An 18,459-nucleotide genomic window follows, 5' to 3' on the forward strand; every position below is an offset into this window, starting at 1 on the left:
TCCTTAATTTGCTTTAAGAGTGTCTTGTAGTTTTCAGGGTATAGGTCTTTCACTTCCTTGGTTAGGTTTCCTCCTAGGTATTTGATTGTTTTTGATTCATTTGTGAATGGAATTGTTTTCCTGATTTCTCTTTCTGCTTGTTCATTGTTAGTGTATAGGAAAGCAACAGATTTTGCGTATTAATTTTGTATCCCGCTACTTTGCTGAATTCCGATATTAGTTCTATTAGTTTTGGAGTGGAGTCTTTAGGGCTTTTTCTGTACAATATCATGTCATCTGCAAATAGAGACAGTTTGACTTCTTTACCAATCTGGATGCCTTGTATTTCTTTGTTTTGTCTGATTGCTGTGGACAGTACCTCCAGTACTATGTTGAACAACAGTGGATAGAGTGGGCATCCATGTCTTTTCCCTGATCTTAGAGGAAAAGCTTTCAGCTTCTCACTGTTCAGTATGATGTTGGCTGTGAGTTTGTCATATATGGCCTTTATTATGTTGAGGTAATTGCCCTCTATGCCCATTTTGTTGAGAATTTTTATCATTAATGAATACTGAATTTTGTCAAATGCTTTTTCAGCATCTATGTAGATGATCATGTGGTTTTTGTCCTTCTTTTTGATGATGTGGTGGATGATGTTGATGGATTTTCAAATGTTGTACCATCCTTGCATCTCTGAGATGAATCCTACTTGATCATGTTGTATGATCTTCTTGATGTATTTTTCAATTCAGTTTGCTAATATTTTGTTGAGTATTTCTGCATCTATTTTTATCAGTGCTATTGGTCTGTAATTTTCTTTTTTTTGTAATGTCTTTGCCTGGTTTTGATATTGGCGTGATGCTGGCTTCATAGAATGTGTCTGGAAGTATTCCCTCCTTTTCTATTTTTTGCAAAACTTTAAGGAGAATGGATATTAACTCTTCTCTGTATGTCTGATAAAATTCAGTGGTGAATCCATCTGGCCTGGGTGTTTTGTTCTTGGGTAGTTTTTTGAATACTGATTCAATTTCTTTGCTGGTAATTGGTCTGTTTAAATTTTGTGTTTCTTCCTCGGTTAGTGTTGGAAGTTGTGTTTTTCTAGGAAGTTGTCCATTTCTTCTAGGTTTTTCAACTTGTTAGCATATAGATTTTCATAGTATTCTCTAATGACTTTTCTATTCCTGTGGGTTCTGTCGTGATTTTTCCTTTCTCATTTCTGATTCTGTTGATGTGTGCAGATTCTCTTTTTCTCTTAATAAGTCTGGCTAAGGGTTTATCTATTTTGTTTATTTTCTCAAACAACCAGCTCTTTGTTTCATTGATTGTTTCCATTGTTTTATTCTCAATTATTTATTTCTTCTCTGATCTTTATTATGTCCCTCCTTCTCCTGATTTTAGGCCTCATTTGTTCTTCTTTCTCCAGTTTCAATAACTGTGACTTTTGACTATTCATTTATTATTATTCTTCCTTCTTTAAATAGGCCTGGATTGCTATATACTTTCATCTTAGAACTGCCTTCACTGCGTCCAACAGAAGTTGGGGATTTGTGCTGTTGTTTTCATTTGTCTCCATATATTGCTTGATCTCTATTTTAATTTGGTCATTGATCCATTGATTATTTAGGAGCATGTTGTTAAGCCTCCATGTGTTTGTGAGCCTTTTTGTTTTCTTTGTACAATTTATTTCTAGCTTTATGCCTTTGTGGTCTGAGAAGTTGGTTGGTAGAATTTCAGTCTTTTTGAATATGCTATGACTCTTTTTGTGGCCTGATATGTGGTCTTTACTGGAAAATGTTCCAGGTGCACTTGAGAAGAATGTGTATCCTGCTGCTTTTGGGTGTAGAGCTCTGTAGATTTCTATTAGGTCCACCCATTCTAGTGTGTTGTTCAGTGCCTCTGTGTCCTTACTTATTTTCTGTCTGGTGGATCTGTCCTTTGGAGTGAGTTGTGTGTTGAAGTCTCCTAGAATGAATGCATTGCATTCTATTTCCTCCTTTAATTCTGTTAGTATTTGTTTCACATATGTTGGTGCTCCTGTATTGGATGCATATATATTTATAATGGTTATATCCTCTTGTTGGACTGAGCCCTTTATCATTATATAATATCCTTCTTTATCTCTTGTTACTTTATTTGTTTTGAAGTCTATTTTGTCCTATAGTAGTACTGCAACCCCTGTTTTTTTCTCCCTATTGTTTGCATGAAATGTCTTTTTCCATCCCTTGACTTTTAGTCTGTGCATGTCTTTGGGTTTGAAGTGAGTCTCTTGTAAGCAGCATATAGATGGGTCTTGCTTTTTTATCCATTCTATTACTCTGTGTCTTTTGATTTGTGCATTCATTCCATTTACATTTAGGGTGATTCTTGAAAGATATGTACTTTTTGCCATTGCAGGCTTTAGATTTGTGGTTACCAAAGGCTCATGGGTAGCTTTTTAAATATCTAACCATCTAACTTATTTCTCTTATTAAGCTATTATAAACACAGTCTGATGATTCTTTATTTGTCTCCTTTTTTATTCCTCCTCCTCCATTCTTTATATGTTGGGTGTTTTATTCTGTACTCTTTTGTGTTTCCTTTGACTGCTTTTGTAAGTAGTTGATTTTATTTTTTGCCTTTATTTAGTATTTGGTTGGTCTGCTCTCCTTGGTGTGATTTTATTTTCTCTGTTGACTTCTATTTAGCCTTAGGCATGCTTCCATCTAGAGCAATCCCTGTAAAATATCCTGTAGAGGTGGTTTGTGGGAGGCAAATTCCCTCAACTTTTTTCTTGTCTGGGAATTGTGTAATCCCTCCTTCATATTTGAATGATGATCGTGCTGTATACAGTATTCTTGCTTCAAGGCCCTTCTGTTTTGTTGCATTAAATATATCATGCCATTCTCTCCTGTCCTGTAAGGTTTCTGTTGAGAATTCTGATTATCACCTGATGGGCTTTCCTTTGTAGATGAACTTTTTTCTCTCTCTGGCTGCCTTTAATACTTTGTCCTGTCTTTGATCTTTGCCATTTTAATTATTATATGTCTTGGTGTTGTCCTCTTTGGCTCTCTTATGTTGGGAGTTCTGTGGGCCTCCATGGTCTGAGACTATTTTCTCCCCCAGTTTTTGGTAGTTTTCAGCAATTATTTCTTCAAAGACACTTCCTGTCCCTTTTTCTCTCTCTTCTTCTTCTGGTACTCATATAATGTGAATATTGTTCTGTTTGGATTGGTCACACAGTTCTCTTAATATTCTTTTATTTCTGGAAATCCTTTTATCTCTCTCTGCTTCAGCTTCTCTGTGTTCCTGTTCTCTGATTTCTGTTCCATTAACAGCCTCTTACACCTCATCCAGTCTGTTCTTAAGTCCTTCCAGAGTATGTTTTATTTCTGTATTGTCCCTCCCAACTTGATCCTTTAACTCTTGCACATTTCTCTGCAGGTCCATCAGCATTGTTACGACCTTTATTTTGAATTCCTTTTCAGGAAGATTGGTTAAATCTATCTCCCCTGCTTATCTCTTGGAGGTTTCTGGGTAATTCTGGACTGGACCAAATTCTTCTGCCTTTTCATGGTGATAGAGTTAGCTGTAGGCAGGTAGCACATGTGTCAGCTGGAAGAACAAAGTCCTTTCCTGCTTGTTGGTCACCTTGCCCTTCTCTGCTGCCTGTGTTAGTTACCCACACACCTGGAGCAGCCTCTGGTTTAATCCCCTAAGCTGCTGTGGGCGAGGTCACCATCAGGATAACCCAGAGCCCTGCAGGGAGTGGCAGATGAACTGGGTGTACTCTCCTGGGAGAAGGGTGCCCCTTTGTACCTTGCCCCAATATCCTCTGCCTGTATCAGGCAGCTGCATGCTGGTGGTGGCCTCTGGGTCTGGGCTGGGCAGCTGCACACTGGAGGCTCCGGTGGGCACCACTGCTTTCCTACTGCTCTGCCTTTCTGAGCGGGCATGTCCTCTCTCTGGCTGCTCTGCCACTGCGGGCATGCACCGACACTCTCTGGGTGTTCAGCTGCCACAGGCATGCACGGCCGCTCTCCAGCTGCTCAGCCACCGTGTCAGGGCCATGCTGGCCTGGAGAACGATTGGCAGGCTGCGTATCACTGTGAGGGCCTTCAGTGGTGCATTGCCAACCAGGGGGCTGTGGTGCCCAATGCTCTTCAGTATTCCCAGCCTGCTGGGTTGAGTGTGCCAGGATGCTTCCATCCAGCTGTGAGGCCTCTGTCCCTTTAAGAATTTCAAAAAGCACTTGCTTTTCCTTTGACCCAGGGGAGCCGGCTGCAGGGACCCACTCATAGATTTTACTTTTCCATTTCTCTAATATCCAGCACCCCATGCAATGTGTGTTTGCACTCCCGGTGCAGATTACTAGAGTTGGTTATTTAGCAGTCCTTGGCTTCCACTCCCTCCCCACTCCAACTCCTTTCTTCCCACTGGGGAGCTGTGTTGGAGGGAGCACTTGGGTTCCACTGGGACACGGCTTGTATCTTACCCCCTTCATGAGATGCCGAGTTCTCACAGATGTAGATGTAGCCTGGCTGGTGTAGTGTATCCACTTGTCTCTCTCTTAGGAATAGTTGTATTTGTATTTATTGTACTTTCAAAAGTATATATGGTTTTTTTGAGGAGATTTCCACTGCCTTACTCTACTGCCCTATTCCTATTATGCTGCCATCTTGGCTCCTCTAGAGGCATGCACACATCCTATTATTTATCTAATGGTAGCATATTATCTACATTTTCCTGCCTTTACTCTTCTCATTTAAAATATTCATTGTTTCATACCAGTATACACAGAACTGACTTACTCTTTCTCTCTCTCTGAAGATAAGCCTTTATTTGTGTTCCATCATCAAATTATCTCAGTTTGGTATATTTTTTTCTCACTGTGGAAAAATATACATAACCAAATGTTTACCACTTACACCATTTAAGTGTACAGTTCAGTAGCATTAAGTACACTCATATTGTTGTGAAACCATATCCAAACTTTCAGTTTCCCACACTGAAACTCCATATTCATTAAGACTACCTCCCTATTCTCTCTAGTCACAAGCTCCTGTTAATCACCATTCAACATTTTTCTTTTTTTATTTCTTTCTATTGAAATACAGTTTATATCCAATATTATATTGGTTTCAGATGAATAACTTAGTGATTCATCAAATATATACATTGAAATGCTTACTGTAAGTATAGTTACCATCTGTCACCATACAAAGATATTACAAATAATGAACTATATTCCCTATGGTATACTTTCATCCCTGTGACTAAATTGTTTTATCATTTGAAGTTTGTACCTCTTTATCCCTTCGTGTATTTTACCCCCAAAACCCAAGATAACCAGCCATGACTTTTAGGTGTTTATATGCCTATTCCTGTTTTATTTGTTCATTTTTTTGTAAGATTCCACATATGGTATTTATCTTTCAATGACTCATTTCACTTAGGATAAAACCCTCTAAGTGCATTCATGTTATCTCAAGGAGCAATATTTATTTACTTTTTATGGTGAATATTGCATTGTTTATATGTACCACATATTCTTTTTTAAAATTATTATATCATTGATAAACAGTCTTATGAGGTTTCACATGAGCAACATTGTGCTTACTACATTCACCCATATTATCAAGTCCCCCCCCCCACACACACCATTGCATTCATGGTTCACTAGCATATTAAGATGCTATAGAGTCATTACTTGTCTTCCCTGTGCTGTACTGCCTTCTCCATGACCCACCTACATTATGTGTAATAATCATGATGGCCCTTAATCCCATTCTCCCTCCTTCCCTACCCACCCTTGCCTACCTCTTCCCTTTGATAACCACTAGTCCTTTCTTGGAGTCTGTGAGTCTGCTTCTGTTTTGTTCCTTCAGTTTTGCTTTGTTATACTCCTCAAATGAGTGAAATCATTTGGTACTTGTCTTTTTCCTGCTGGCTTATTTCACTGAGCATAATACCCTCTAGTTCCATCCATGTTGTTGCAAATGGCAGAATTTGTTTTCTTATGGCTGAATAGTATTCCATTGTGTGTATGTACCATTATCTTCTTTATCCATTCATCTACTGATGGACTCTTAGGTTGCTTGCATATCTTGGCTATTGTAAATAGTGCTGTGATAAGTAGGAGTACATATGTCTTTTTGAATCTGTGATCTTATTTCCTTTCTTAGGGTAAGTTCCTAAGAGTGGAATTCCTGGGTCAAATGGTATTTCTATTTTTAGTTTTTTGAGGAACCACCATACTGCTTTCCACAATGGTTGAACTAATTTACATTCCCACCAACAGTGTAGGAGGGTTCCCCTTTCTCCACATCATTCCCAGTATTTGTTATTGCTTATCATTTGGATGTTAGCCATCCTAACTGGTGTGAGGGGATATCTCATTGTGGTTCTAATTTGCATTTCCCTGATAATTAGCAATGTAGAGCATCTTTTCATGTGCCTGTTGGCCATGTAAAAATGGCCCATTTGTTCATTTTTGCTTTTGTATCCCTTGCCCATGGAGATGTGTTCAGGAAAAAGTTGCTCATGTTTATATTCAAGAGATTTTTTTGCCTATGTTTTCTTCGAAGAGTTTTATGGTTTCATGACTTACATTCAGGTCTTTGATCCATTTGTAGTTTACTTTTGTATATGGAATTAGACAATAATCCAGTTTCATTCTCTAGCATGTAGCTGTCCAGTTTTGCCAACAACAGTTGTTGAAGAGGTTTTCACTTCCCTATTGTATACCCATGGATCCTTTATTGTATATTAATTGGCCGTATATGTGTGGGTTTATATCTGGGCCCTCTATTCTGTTCCATCAATATATGGGTCTGTTCTTATGCCAGTACCAAATTTTCTTGATTACTGTGGCTTTCTAGTAGAGCTTGAAGTCAGGGAGCATAATCCCCCAGCTTTATTCTTCCTTCTCAGGATTGCTTTGGTATTCAGGGTCTTCTGTGGTTCCAGATGAATTTTTGAATTGTGTGTTCTAGTTTGTTGAAGATAGCTGTTGGTTTTTTAATAGGGATTGCATTGGATCTGTAGATTGTTTTAGGCAGGATGGCCATTTTCACCATATGAATTCTTCTTATCCATGAGGACAGGATGTATTTCCATTTATTTGTAGCTTCTTAATTCTTCATTTCAGTGCCTTAGCTTTCAGAGTATAGGTCTTTCACCTCCTTGGTTGGTTTATTCCTAGGTATTTTTTTTTCTTTTGGATGCAATTGCAAATGAAATTGTTTTCCTGATTTCTCTTTCTGCTAGTTCATTGTCAGTATATATATAGGAATGGAACAGATTGCCATATATTGATTTTGTAGCTTGCAACTTTGCAGAATCCAGTTATTAGTTGTAATGGCTTTTTGGTGGAATCTTTAGGGCTTTCTATATATAATATGGTCATCTGCAAATAATGAGCTTACTTCTTTCTTATGAATTTGGATGCCTTTTATCTTTGTGTTGTCTTACTGCCATGGCTAGGACCTCCAGTACTATATTGAATAAAAGTGGTAAGACATCCTTGGCTTGTTCCTGACTTTAGAATAAAAGCTTTAAGCTTTTTGCCTTTGAGTATTATGTTAGCTGTGGGTTTGTCATATATGATCTTTGTTATGTTGAGGTACCTTCCCTCTATACACGTTTTTTTAGAGTTTTTATCATGAATGGATGTTGAATTTTGCTCAATGTTTTTTCAGCATCTATGGAGATGATCATAGGATTTTTATCCTTTCTTTTGTTAATGTGGTGAATCACACTGAATGATTTACAAATATTGTACTACCTTTGCATCCCTGGAATCAGACCCAATTGGTCATGATGGATGATCATTTTGATGTATTATTTAATTCAGTTTGCTAATATTTTGTTCAGGATTTTTGCATTTGTGTTCCATCAGGAATGTTGGTCTATGGTTTCCTTTTTTTATAGTGCTTCTGTCTGATTTGGGTATTAGAGTGATGCTGGGAAATCCTCCCTCTGCCTGCCTGGCATCAAAGTATCCCTCCATCTTCAGGCAACAAAATCTGACCTCTCCTGGGCTTACTTTGCTGGGATGGTAGGTGGGTGTACTGGGAAACATGCTATGGGGCTGAGCTTCCTGTGATAGGGTTGGTGTGTTTGGGGCTGCCTCCCTCAAGCACCGAACCATCTGAGCTGAGGGTTGGCTTTGGGGAGCATCATGTACATGCCCTTTCTCTGCCAGGAAGAGTTCCCTCTGATCCCTGGCCCTCAGGCACACTTCTATTTGCTGGTAAATTTTTCAAACTGCCACCTGTGTGTTGGGTCTCAGTGGTCCAACTAGAGCATACCTGTCCACCATCTCAGCCTCCTAGAGTGCTCCTGCTCTCCTTTGTCCTGCCCTGCCAATCACCAAAACCCAGCACAATGTGGATTAGTGTTCCCAGAGCAGATCTCCAGTGTCAGGTGTGCAGGATTCCTGCTTGTTTATCCCCTTTCTGATCTGTCTTCTCCCTCTCCCTTGTGGGCTGCAATGGAAGAATGGCATGGATCCCAATCAATCCATTCATAAGGGATATGCCACTTTACCCTTCTTTGTGTGGGTCTTCTCTTCTTCACCAGGTGTAGATGGTTCTGCAGTCTTCAGGTCATTTTCAGGGTTAGTTGTATTTGCTATAGTTGCTTCCTTGGTGTGTACATGGAAGAAGGTTTCCCCCTTGCCTTCTTTTCCCGACTTATGGTCCAAATTACATTTTAAAAAATATTCCTTTAGTCTTGGGTGAGTAGAATTCAAATTACATTTAATAAAATACTTTTTTTTCTTTAGGAAAAAGTCAAAGAGAAGGAAGAAAATCTGAATCTTGTAAACCAATTCTTAAAGTAGAATACAAGACCTGTAGAAACAGGTATGCATTTTTATTTGGGTATTATAGAAAAATATGTAAGAAACAGACACGGCAGATAACCTTGAATGTTTATGTGTTGTTTAAAGTTTTAAATAATTATAACTATAATAACTGGTTGAATCCTCTTCATTGATAATGTAGATTTCTTATTATTTATAGGCATATCCAGGTTATTATGAATATTACAAACAGAAATTTAATTTTTTGAAATTCTGTGAATATTCAGATGAGTATTAATACATTAAAGTTAATAATGTAGAACTTATTAATTTATTAAAGTTATTAACTTATTGAACAAGTAGCAATCATTCAGCATTGTTAAGCAAAAGCTGCCTATTACTGTTACAGATGAAAGAATTAATACACCAGGTCTCTGTACTTTAGGGTCCTTACATTCTGAAGTTGTAAATATTATAGTTCATTGGAGAGATAAATGCTTATGTATATTGGTGTAATAAGAATACCAAATTTTAAAATATAGAAAATTAAACAAAAATAGGATTTAATGAAAATTTGTGTTGTGTATATGGCAGCCAAATCCTTTACATCAACAATGTTCTTTTTACTTAGCAATAATTACTGGTGGGGATTTTCTCATCCAGAATTACATAATTATGAATATTACCTAAATCTTAATTTTAACTTCAAATTAGATAATTCTACTTTATATTACTTAAATGCTCACACCAGAATGTTTTCCTGGCATCAAAGGTACATTTAATGTTTGCTTATGCCTGCACTTTTAAATGTTTAATAGTATAAAATTATGGTCAGTTTTAACCAGTTTTTATATATATAAATTATCACATATGTAATACATATTTGTATATATGTTTTACATAAACATATATGTGGTAGTTTATATGCATACAAACTAGATAGAGCAATACATCTTTATCCCAGTCTTTTGTGACTATGCATAACTAGTAAAAATATCCACAGTTTTGTACTGTTATAACCTAAATAATTTAAAAATTGAATTAATAATTTAATTATTATGAGTGGAAACATTTAATATATATTCTTTTCCTTTTTAAAACTGTATTTAGAATTTAAACTTTGCTTGAGTTTTCAGGTTCAATATTATTTGCATGAGTTGTAATACAGTGCTTCAAGAACTATTGAGGTGCAACTATTCCTAGCAGCCTGTAGAAGTTTATTTTCTTTCACTTCCATATTTGTTTTTACAAGATTTTCTCACTCCTTCAGTTTTGGGCTACCAGTACTTCCTATCATTTCTACTGTGCTTATCCACTGTTATCCAATCAATCTTCCGTTTTCTTTAGATTAAGAAATTTGAAACCCAAATTTATGAATTTGTAATAAATAGATTCATGGAAGGATGAGAGGTTTTTCTATGATAAAAGTACATGATCTGTAGACTTCATGACATCTTTTTTGTTTCTTCAGAGGGTTTTAAAAATGTATTTCTATGAGGTGCTCAACAATATTCAGTTTAATTCAATTAATACAATATTTGTTATTACTACATACTGGACACTGGACACCTTGGTATACTAAAATGAAAAAAGAATACAGCCTGATTTTGAATATGTTATGGTCTCTTAGCAGAAGTAAGGCCATGTACTAGTGGTTTCCTTACAACTTTTGTAGAGATATCATACGAGAGCACAACAGAAGGATGCATAACACAGACTAGAGGAAATGGGGGGGAAAACAGTGAAGAAAGGGATCAGTGAAATTCTTCCCAAAGAATTCCCTTCCTCCTCCCCAAACCACAAATAACATGAAAATACAGCAGATACAACTAATCCTGAAAGAGTGATGAGAAAGAAGACTGCAGCAGATGGCCTACATCTGGGGAAAAGACAAAACGTCAAGGAAAGTGTAAAATAGCAAAGCCGCAATCTGGAAGGACCCAGGCCCTCCTGCCACCACAGCTCACAGGTGAGAGGAAGAGAAACAGAGCCAGAAGGGAGTACAAGCCAAGACTGCTAAACACCGACCCCTGTGCTCTGGGAGCATGAATGCACATTACATGGTGCTCTGGAGATTAGTGGGGTTGGAAAACAAAGACAGGTGGATTACTTGGAGAGCCTGAGATTCCAGATGCATGTGGAGAACAGGTACCCACAACTGGCTGCTCCAGGACAAAAGAAAGGGATCACTTTGAAAGAGTTCCCAACAGTGAGAGGGGTGCTAATGGGACAAGGATTACACAGAGCTTGCTACTTAGGAGAAAGGATGGGTGGACAAAACCATCCCAGCACACTCAGCCCAGCAGGTTGGGAAATTTCAAGAGCTTCATATGCTCCATCCCCCTGGCTGGCAACACAGCACTGAGACCCTCCACTGTGATATGCAGCCTGCCACTCCTTCCTCACAGCCAGCACCAGTTTGCAAACCTACTGCCCCCATCAGCACACCAGGCCACCTTGAGGGTGGTGCCACCTATGGCAGCTACAAGGACATAATGCAGAGGTTCCTCCCTGCAAGCTCGGCCCACTGGCCCTGGCAATGAAGGCAGGCACTGCAGCCAGGAAGCAGGAAAGATCTTTTACCCCCTGGCAGGCACAAGTACCATTCCCCTGCAACCTCCACCATTGCTCCAGGTGCTGGGCAGCTTCAGAGAGTAGAGCTTCTGGGCACTAGAGGATGCTGCCTACACATAGTTATTATTCCATAGCAATCATTATAAATTTTAAAAAGCAAAGGAACCTGACACAAATCAAAATCCCTCAAACACCAGAAAGAAGGCTAAGTGAAACTGAAATCAACAATCTCCTTGATAAATATTTCAAATAAAAATCATAAACATTATCACAGAGCTACATAAAAATATTCAAGATCTTAGGGAGGACTTCAATAAAGAGGTAGAAAGTGAAAAATACAGTATCTGAAATGAAACGTACAATGGAGGGATTAAAAGGCAAATTAGATGAGGTAGAGGAGACAGTAAATGAAATACAAATTAGAGAACAGGACTACAAAGAAGCAAATGCACAGAGAGAAAAAAGGATCTCTAAGAATGAGAATAATAAGAGAACTATGCTATCAATCCAAATGGAACAATATTCACATTACAGGGGTGCCATAAGAAGAAGAGAGAGAAAAAGGGATGGAAAGCTTTTTTGAGGAAATAATTGATGAAATCTTCCCAAATCTGGGAAAGGAAATAATCTCTCAGGCCACGGAAATCCACACATCTCAAAACGCAAATCACCCTACGAAGACAACACTGAGATATATAATAATTAAATGTCAAAAATCAAGGACAAGGAGAGAGTATTAAAAGCAGTCAGAGAGAGAAAAAAGATCACACACAAAGGAAAACCCATCAGGCTATCATCAGACTTCCCAGCAGAAACCTTGCAGGCCAGAAGGGAGTGGCATGATACATACAATGCAATGAAACAGATGGGCCTTGAAACAAGAATACTCTACCCGGCAAGATTATCACTTAAATTTGATGAGAATTAAACAATTTCCAAATAAGCAAAAGTTGAGGGAATTTACCTCCCACAAACCATCTCTACAGTGTATTTTAAATGGACTTCTCTAGATGGAAGTGCTCCTAAGGCTAAATAGCTGTCAGTAAAGAAAATAAAACCACAGTAAAAGAAATACACCAAATAATTATTAAGCAAATGCAAAACTAAATCAACTACCCACAAAGTTAGTCAAGGCATACACAAACAATACAGAATATGACACCTAATATATAGAGAGTGGAGGAGGAAGAAAAAGAGGAGAGAAAAAAAACCTTTAGATTGTGTTTGAATTAGCTTAATAAGTGAGTTAAGTTAGACTCTTAGGTAGCAAAGAAGTTATCCTTGAACCTTTGTTAACCATGAATCTAAAGCCTGCAAAGGCAATAAGTACATACCTATTGATAATCGCTCTAAATGTAAACGGACTGAATGCACCAATCAAAAGACAAAGAGTTACAGAATGGTTAAAAAAAGAAGACCCATCTATACGCTGCCTACAAGACACTCACTTCAAACACAAAGACGTACACAGACTTAAAGTTAAGGGATGGAAAAAGATATTTCATGCAAATAATAGGGAGAAAAAAGGAGTTGCAGTACTTGTATCAGGCAAAATTGACTTCAAAACAGAGAAAGTAACAAGAGACAAAGAAGGACATTACATAATGATCAAGGGGTCAGTCCAACAAGAGAATATAACCATTATAAATATCTATGCACCCAACATAGGAGCACCCAAATATGTGCAACAAACACTACCAGAAGTAAAGATGAAAATACAATGCAATGCATTCATTTTAGGAGAATTTAACACACCACTCACTCCAAAGGACAAATCAACCAGACAGAAAATAAGTAAGGAGACAGAAGCACTGAACAACACTAGAACAGATGAACCTAACACGCAACTACAGAACACTCCACCCAAAAGCAACAGGATACACAATTCTTCTCAAGTGCACATGGAACATTTTCCAGAATAGATCACATACTAGAACACAAAAAGCAGCCTCATTAAATCCAGAAAGATTGAAATTGTACCAACCAGCTTCTCTGTGACAAAGGTATGAAAAAAGATATAAATTATACAAAGAGAGCTCACCCGCTAGGGAGAGAAGACAAAGCCCGCTAAGACAGAACAGAAAAGAAACTGGGCCAAGGCCAGGAAAGGACTGGCAGGTGCTGGGAAACCACAACAGCCTAGGGTTTGTCAACTCTGGCTATCCAATAGACTCACCTGAGAGGCTTTTTAAAAACATGCACAGGTGGGATTAAAGATGGCAGCATGAGAGGAGAGACAGAGGCTTCCTCCTTAAACTGGATATAATTAGAAAATATAGTTGGTGCAACTAATCCTGAGAGAGCAACAGGAAAGAGGATGGCGCCAGACTGCATACACCTGGAGAAAAGAGCAGACCTCAGTGAATGGGGTAATGTACCAGAGCTGTGGCTTGGTAGGACCTGAGCCCTTCCCCCACCCCAGCTCACTGGCAGGAGGAAGAGAAACTGAGCAGGGAGGGAGTGGAAGGCTTGGGACTGCTGAATACCTAACTCTGGAGATCTGTGCTGGGAGCACAAACCTACATTTCATGGTGCTTTCATCATACTCTTCTGATTACGGGGTTGGAAAGCCGGGACAGGCAGAGTTCCTGGGGAGACTGGGATTCCATCTGCTTGTGGAAAACAGGGATCCATATTTGGCTGCTCTGGGACAAAAGCTTATATCTGTGTGCTCAGCCCACTGGTTCAAGCAGTGGAGGCAGGCACAGCAGCTGGTAAGCAGAGAACAGCTCTTTCCTCCCCCGAGGCACCAATACTGCTCCCCTGCGACCCCCAGCATTGCTTCAGGGGCTGAGCAGCTCCAGAATAGAGCTTCTGGACACTAGAGGGCGCCATATACAAATATGAAATGCCAAAGAAACCTGGTCTGGAGTAAAATTATTAATTCAACTCCAGAGAAAGGTTTAAATGATATGGACCTTGTGACTGTTCCTGAAAGGGAGTTCAAAAGAAAAATCATCAACATGCTAATGGTGGTATGGAAAGACATCCAAGAACTCAGGAATGAATTCAGGTCAGAGATCCAATTGCTGAAGAGCTTGATCGAGGGTATTAAAAGCAGGTTTGATACGGTGGAGGAGATGATAAATGAAATAGAAACTAGAGAAGAGGAATACAAAGAAACTGAGGCACAGAGAGAAAAAAGGATCTCTAAGAATGAAAGAATATTGAGAGAACTGTCTGACCAATCCAAACGGAACAATATTCACAGTATAGGGATACCAGAAGAAGAAGACAGAGAGAAAGGGATAGAAAGTGTCTTTAAGGAGGTAGTTGCCGAAAAGTTCCCCAATCTGGGGAAGGACATAGTCTCTCAGGCCATGGAGATCCACAGATCTCCCAACACAAGGGACCCAAGGAAGACAACACCAAGACACATAATAATTAAAATGGAAAAGATCAAGGATAAGGACAGTCTGTTAAAAGCAGCCAGAGACAGAAATAAGATCACATACAGAGGAAAGCCCATCAGGCTAACATCAGACTTCTCAGCAGAAACCTTGCAGGCCAGAAGGAAGTGGCATGATGGATTTAATGCCATGAAGCAGAAGGGCCTGGAACCAAGATTACTTTATCCAGCAGGATTATCATTTAAATTTGAAGGAGGGATTAAACAATTTCCAGATAAGCAAAACCTGAGAGAATTTAACTCCCACAAACCATCTCTACAGTCTATTTTGGAGGGACTGCTATAGATGGAAGTGTTCCTAAGGTTGAATAGCTGTCACCAGAGGTAATAAAACCACAGTAAAGAAATTAGAACAGCTAATTATGAAGCAAATGCAAAATTAAATTAACTATCCCCAAAGTCAATCAAGGGATAGACAAAAAGTACATAATATGATACCTAATATATAAAGAATGTAGGAGGAAGAAAAAGGAGGAGAAACAGAAAAGAACCTTAGATTGTGTTTGTAACAGCATACTAAGTGAGTTAAGTTAGACCTTTAGATAGTAAGGAAATTAACCTTGAACCTTTGGTAACCACGAATCTAAAGCCTGGAATGGCAATAAGTACATACCTATTGATAATTACCCTAAATGGAAATGGACTGAATGCACCAATCAAAAGACATAGAGTCACTGAATGAATAAAAAAACAAGACCCATCTATATGCTGCTTACAAGAGACTCACCTCAAACCCAAAGACATGCACAGACTAAAAGTCAAGGGATATAAAAAGATATTTCATGCAAACAACAGGAATAAAAAGCAGGTGTTGCAGTACTAGTTTCAGACAAAATAGACTTCAAAACAAAGAAAGTAACAAGAGATAAAGAAGGACATTACATAATGATAAAGGGCTCAGTCCAACAAGAGGATATAACCATTCTAAATATATATGCACCCAACACAGGAGCACCAGCATATGTGAAACAAATACTAACAGAACTAAAGGATGAAATAAAATGCAATGCATTCATTTTAGGAGAATTCAACACACCATTCACTCCAAAGGACAGATCCACCAGACAGAAAATAAGTAAAGACACAGAGGCACTGAACAACACACTAGAACAGATGGACCTAAAGGACATCTATAGAACTCTACATCCAAAAGCAACAGGATACACAGTCTTCTCAATTGCACATGGAACATTCTCCAGAATATACCAAATACTAGGCTACAAAAAGAGCCTCAGTAGATTAAAAAATATTGAAATTCTACCAACCAGCTTTTCAGACCACAAAGGTTTAAAACTAGAACTAAATTGTACAAAGAAAGAAAAAAGGCCCACAAACACATGGAGGCTTAAAAATATTCTCCTAAGTAATCAATGGATCAACAACCAAATTAAAATAGAGATCAATCAATATATGGAAACAAATGACAACAACAATACAAAGGCCCAACTTCTGTGAGACGCAGCGAAAGCAGTCTTAAGAGGGAAGTATATAGCAATCCAGGCATATTTCAAGAAGGAAGAACAATCCCAAATGAATAGTCTAATGTCACAATTATCGAAATGGGAAAAAGAAGAACAAATGAGGCCTAAAGTCAGCAGAAGGAGGGACATAATAAAGATCAGAGAAGAAATAAATAAAATTGAGAAGAAAAAAACAATGGAAAGAGCCCCTGGTCAGTGGGTCCCTCCTGCTGGGCGGAGGGGCCGTGGGAAGGGGAAGGGCTCTAGGGGAAGGTCAGGGTCACCACTTGGCTTGGGCGGGTCCAAGGCCACGGGTGGGCATTTCAGCCGGGTGACAGAAGGAGGAGTGCCAGATCTCCTGCCTTGTTTGCTGCCTGAAGCCACAGCTTTTGGGATTTCCTTGGCTGTTGGATAGGCAGCCCTTTGGGGGGGCGCCAGCATTTCCAGGTGGTGCAGGGAGGGCTGCCCGAACATGTGGATTCCTTTGCTTCCTGCCTCCAGCTCCCTTGGTGAGCAAGGGATGGTGGAATTCCTGGCATTAGTGGACTTGCCAGCCAGCTCGGGTCACCAGCTATTCACTGATGAAGGTGAAAACTAGGGGTCTGCAGTGTGGAGAAAGGGAGGGTGAGGGTCTGGTTGGACGAATGGATGATGGGGGAAGGGGTAGGGAAGATAAAGCTCTCCCAACACCTACTATCCACAGACTGGATTCTGCCTCCATTCAGCCTCACCCTCGGTCCACTATCCTGCTTGTTCCACGGAGCAAGACTTTCTTTCTCCTACAATTCGGACCACTCTAGGAAGGGACAGGAAAGCACGTGATCGCGGGGACCAGCCCCTTTCTCAGACAGCGCATCCTAGGGCCCAATTTCGCCACCTTCCCCAATCTATCAAGAACTTTTTTGGCTTGATGCATCTATAAATGGCTTGGGGGACTCTGTGGTCTTCCACCCTAAGCCGACTTGTCCAAGATGATGTATTTTTCCCATCCCCTCCCTTCCTCTTCCACCCCACAAGTATGGGGTGTTAACTTTCATGCATCTGACCCCTGCACAGACTGACCACCGCCAGCACTCCCCTGCAGGGGCTCCCTGGCGGCTGGCCGGGGTGTTGGCTTCTGTCTGCCCTGGGGTCAGAGCCGGGACGAGCAGCCATCAGAGCTACATCTCTGAGATGATGGCTCTCCTGATGTGGGGAGGCTACCAGCCCCAGAAATTATTAGCTGATAAATATCTGGCTTGTGTCTCCTCCTAAAATAATCCTCACACGCAATGATGGCTGTCAGCCCTTGGAGCTCATTCCAGCCTCCTTGTCTACATCTGGTACCAAGGCTCTCACGAGACGGGTGGTCTCTGCGGGAGGCGATGTGACTCGTGTCAATGAGCTTATGGGAATTAAATGCAAAAAGAGGCAAACAGGACTTGAGCAAAGCATCACATCATCACTCTATTGTTAGGGCTTTAGGTTCAGGGCCAATCTTGCCACCCAGCATTTGAACAATACAGACGCATTCCCTCTGCATGAACAAACCATAGCCTGAGCATGGTGGCTCCCAAAGTCAGTCTACAGAAGCGCTCTGGAAACTGCTCACAGCATGTGCAACCCTAGCAAGACAGTCCCTGTACAACCCACAGATACTGGGGAATAAACAGGCAGAGAGCAAAACCCCAACAAGATATCTGAAGTCAAAAGGCTAGTTGATTGCAAGCAACAGGAAAAAGAGAGTGACAGGGGCTTCCTTTCAGACACTCCTCACTTACCATGTGTTGTGTTTAAAATTTTTCCATCCTGATTTCAGGGAGAAACAAAACAAAATTTTGCTAGCTTAAGCCAGAAACGACTTATTGGAAACCAATGTCATAGCTTATAATTGAAAGGCGGTTTGAACCACCTGCTTTGGGCACTTGCAAATGACTTCAAAAGACTTCTGTGCAAACTGCTACTAAAGGGACTCAGTTCCAGCCATTGTCAGTTTTTATGTCTCTTTCCCAAATTTCGAATTCCTGGAAGAGGGAATTGTATTGAGCCCATCTGAGCCTGCTGTCTGCCCCTCAGGAGTCAGCAATGGCTCAGGGTAGACAATATGCCCTGGAGCATGGGGATTATTGTGGGCCAGGTGGCTACCCCGAGAAGTACTCAGAGGAGGTCTATATGCCTCCTCCATCTGAGACAAGGAGGCATTTCCATGGGGCAGCCAGAGGCATTCACGCACATTTTGAGACAGGCAATTTTGCAGAAAGTGACTTCAGATTGTA

The 18,459-nt window shown here is 39.9% G+C and overlaps 1 protein-coding gene across 6 annotated transcripts in view; it reads left to right on the forward strand.

Annotated features, from left to right (window-relative positions):
- STXBP5L (syntaxin binding protein 5L) overlaps positions 1-18,459 on the forward strand; it is a 387,143-nt gene that overhangs the window by 199,170 nt on the left and 169,514 nt on the right. For all 6 annotated transcript variants that reach the window (XM_036883434.2, XM_036883436.2, XM_057503095.1 and 3 more), the window contains exon 10: positions 8,744-8,822. In XM_036883434.2, the coding sequence (XP_036739329.2) occupies positions 8,744-8,822 (79 nt within the window). The remainder of the gene's footprint in view (positions 1-8,743; positions 8,823-18,459) is intronic.

Source organism: Manis pentadactyla, chromosome 1 (genome assembly GCF_030020395.1).
Source record: "Manis pentadactyla isolate mManPen7 chromosome 1, mManPen7.hap1, whole genome shotgun sequence".
In the NCBI taxonomy this organism is placed as follows: Eukaryota; Metazoa; Chordata; class Mammalia; order Pholidota; family Manidae; genus Manis; species Manis pentadactyla.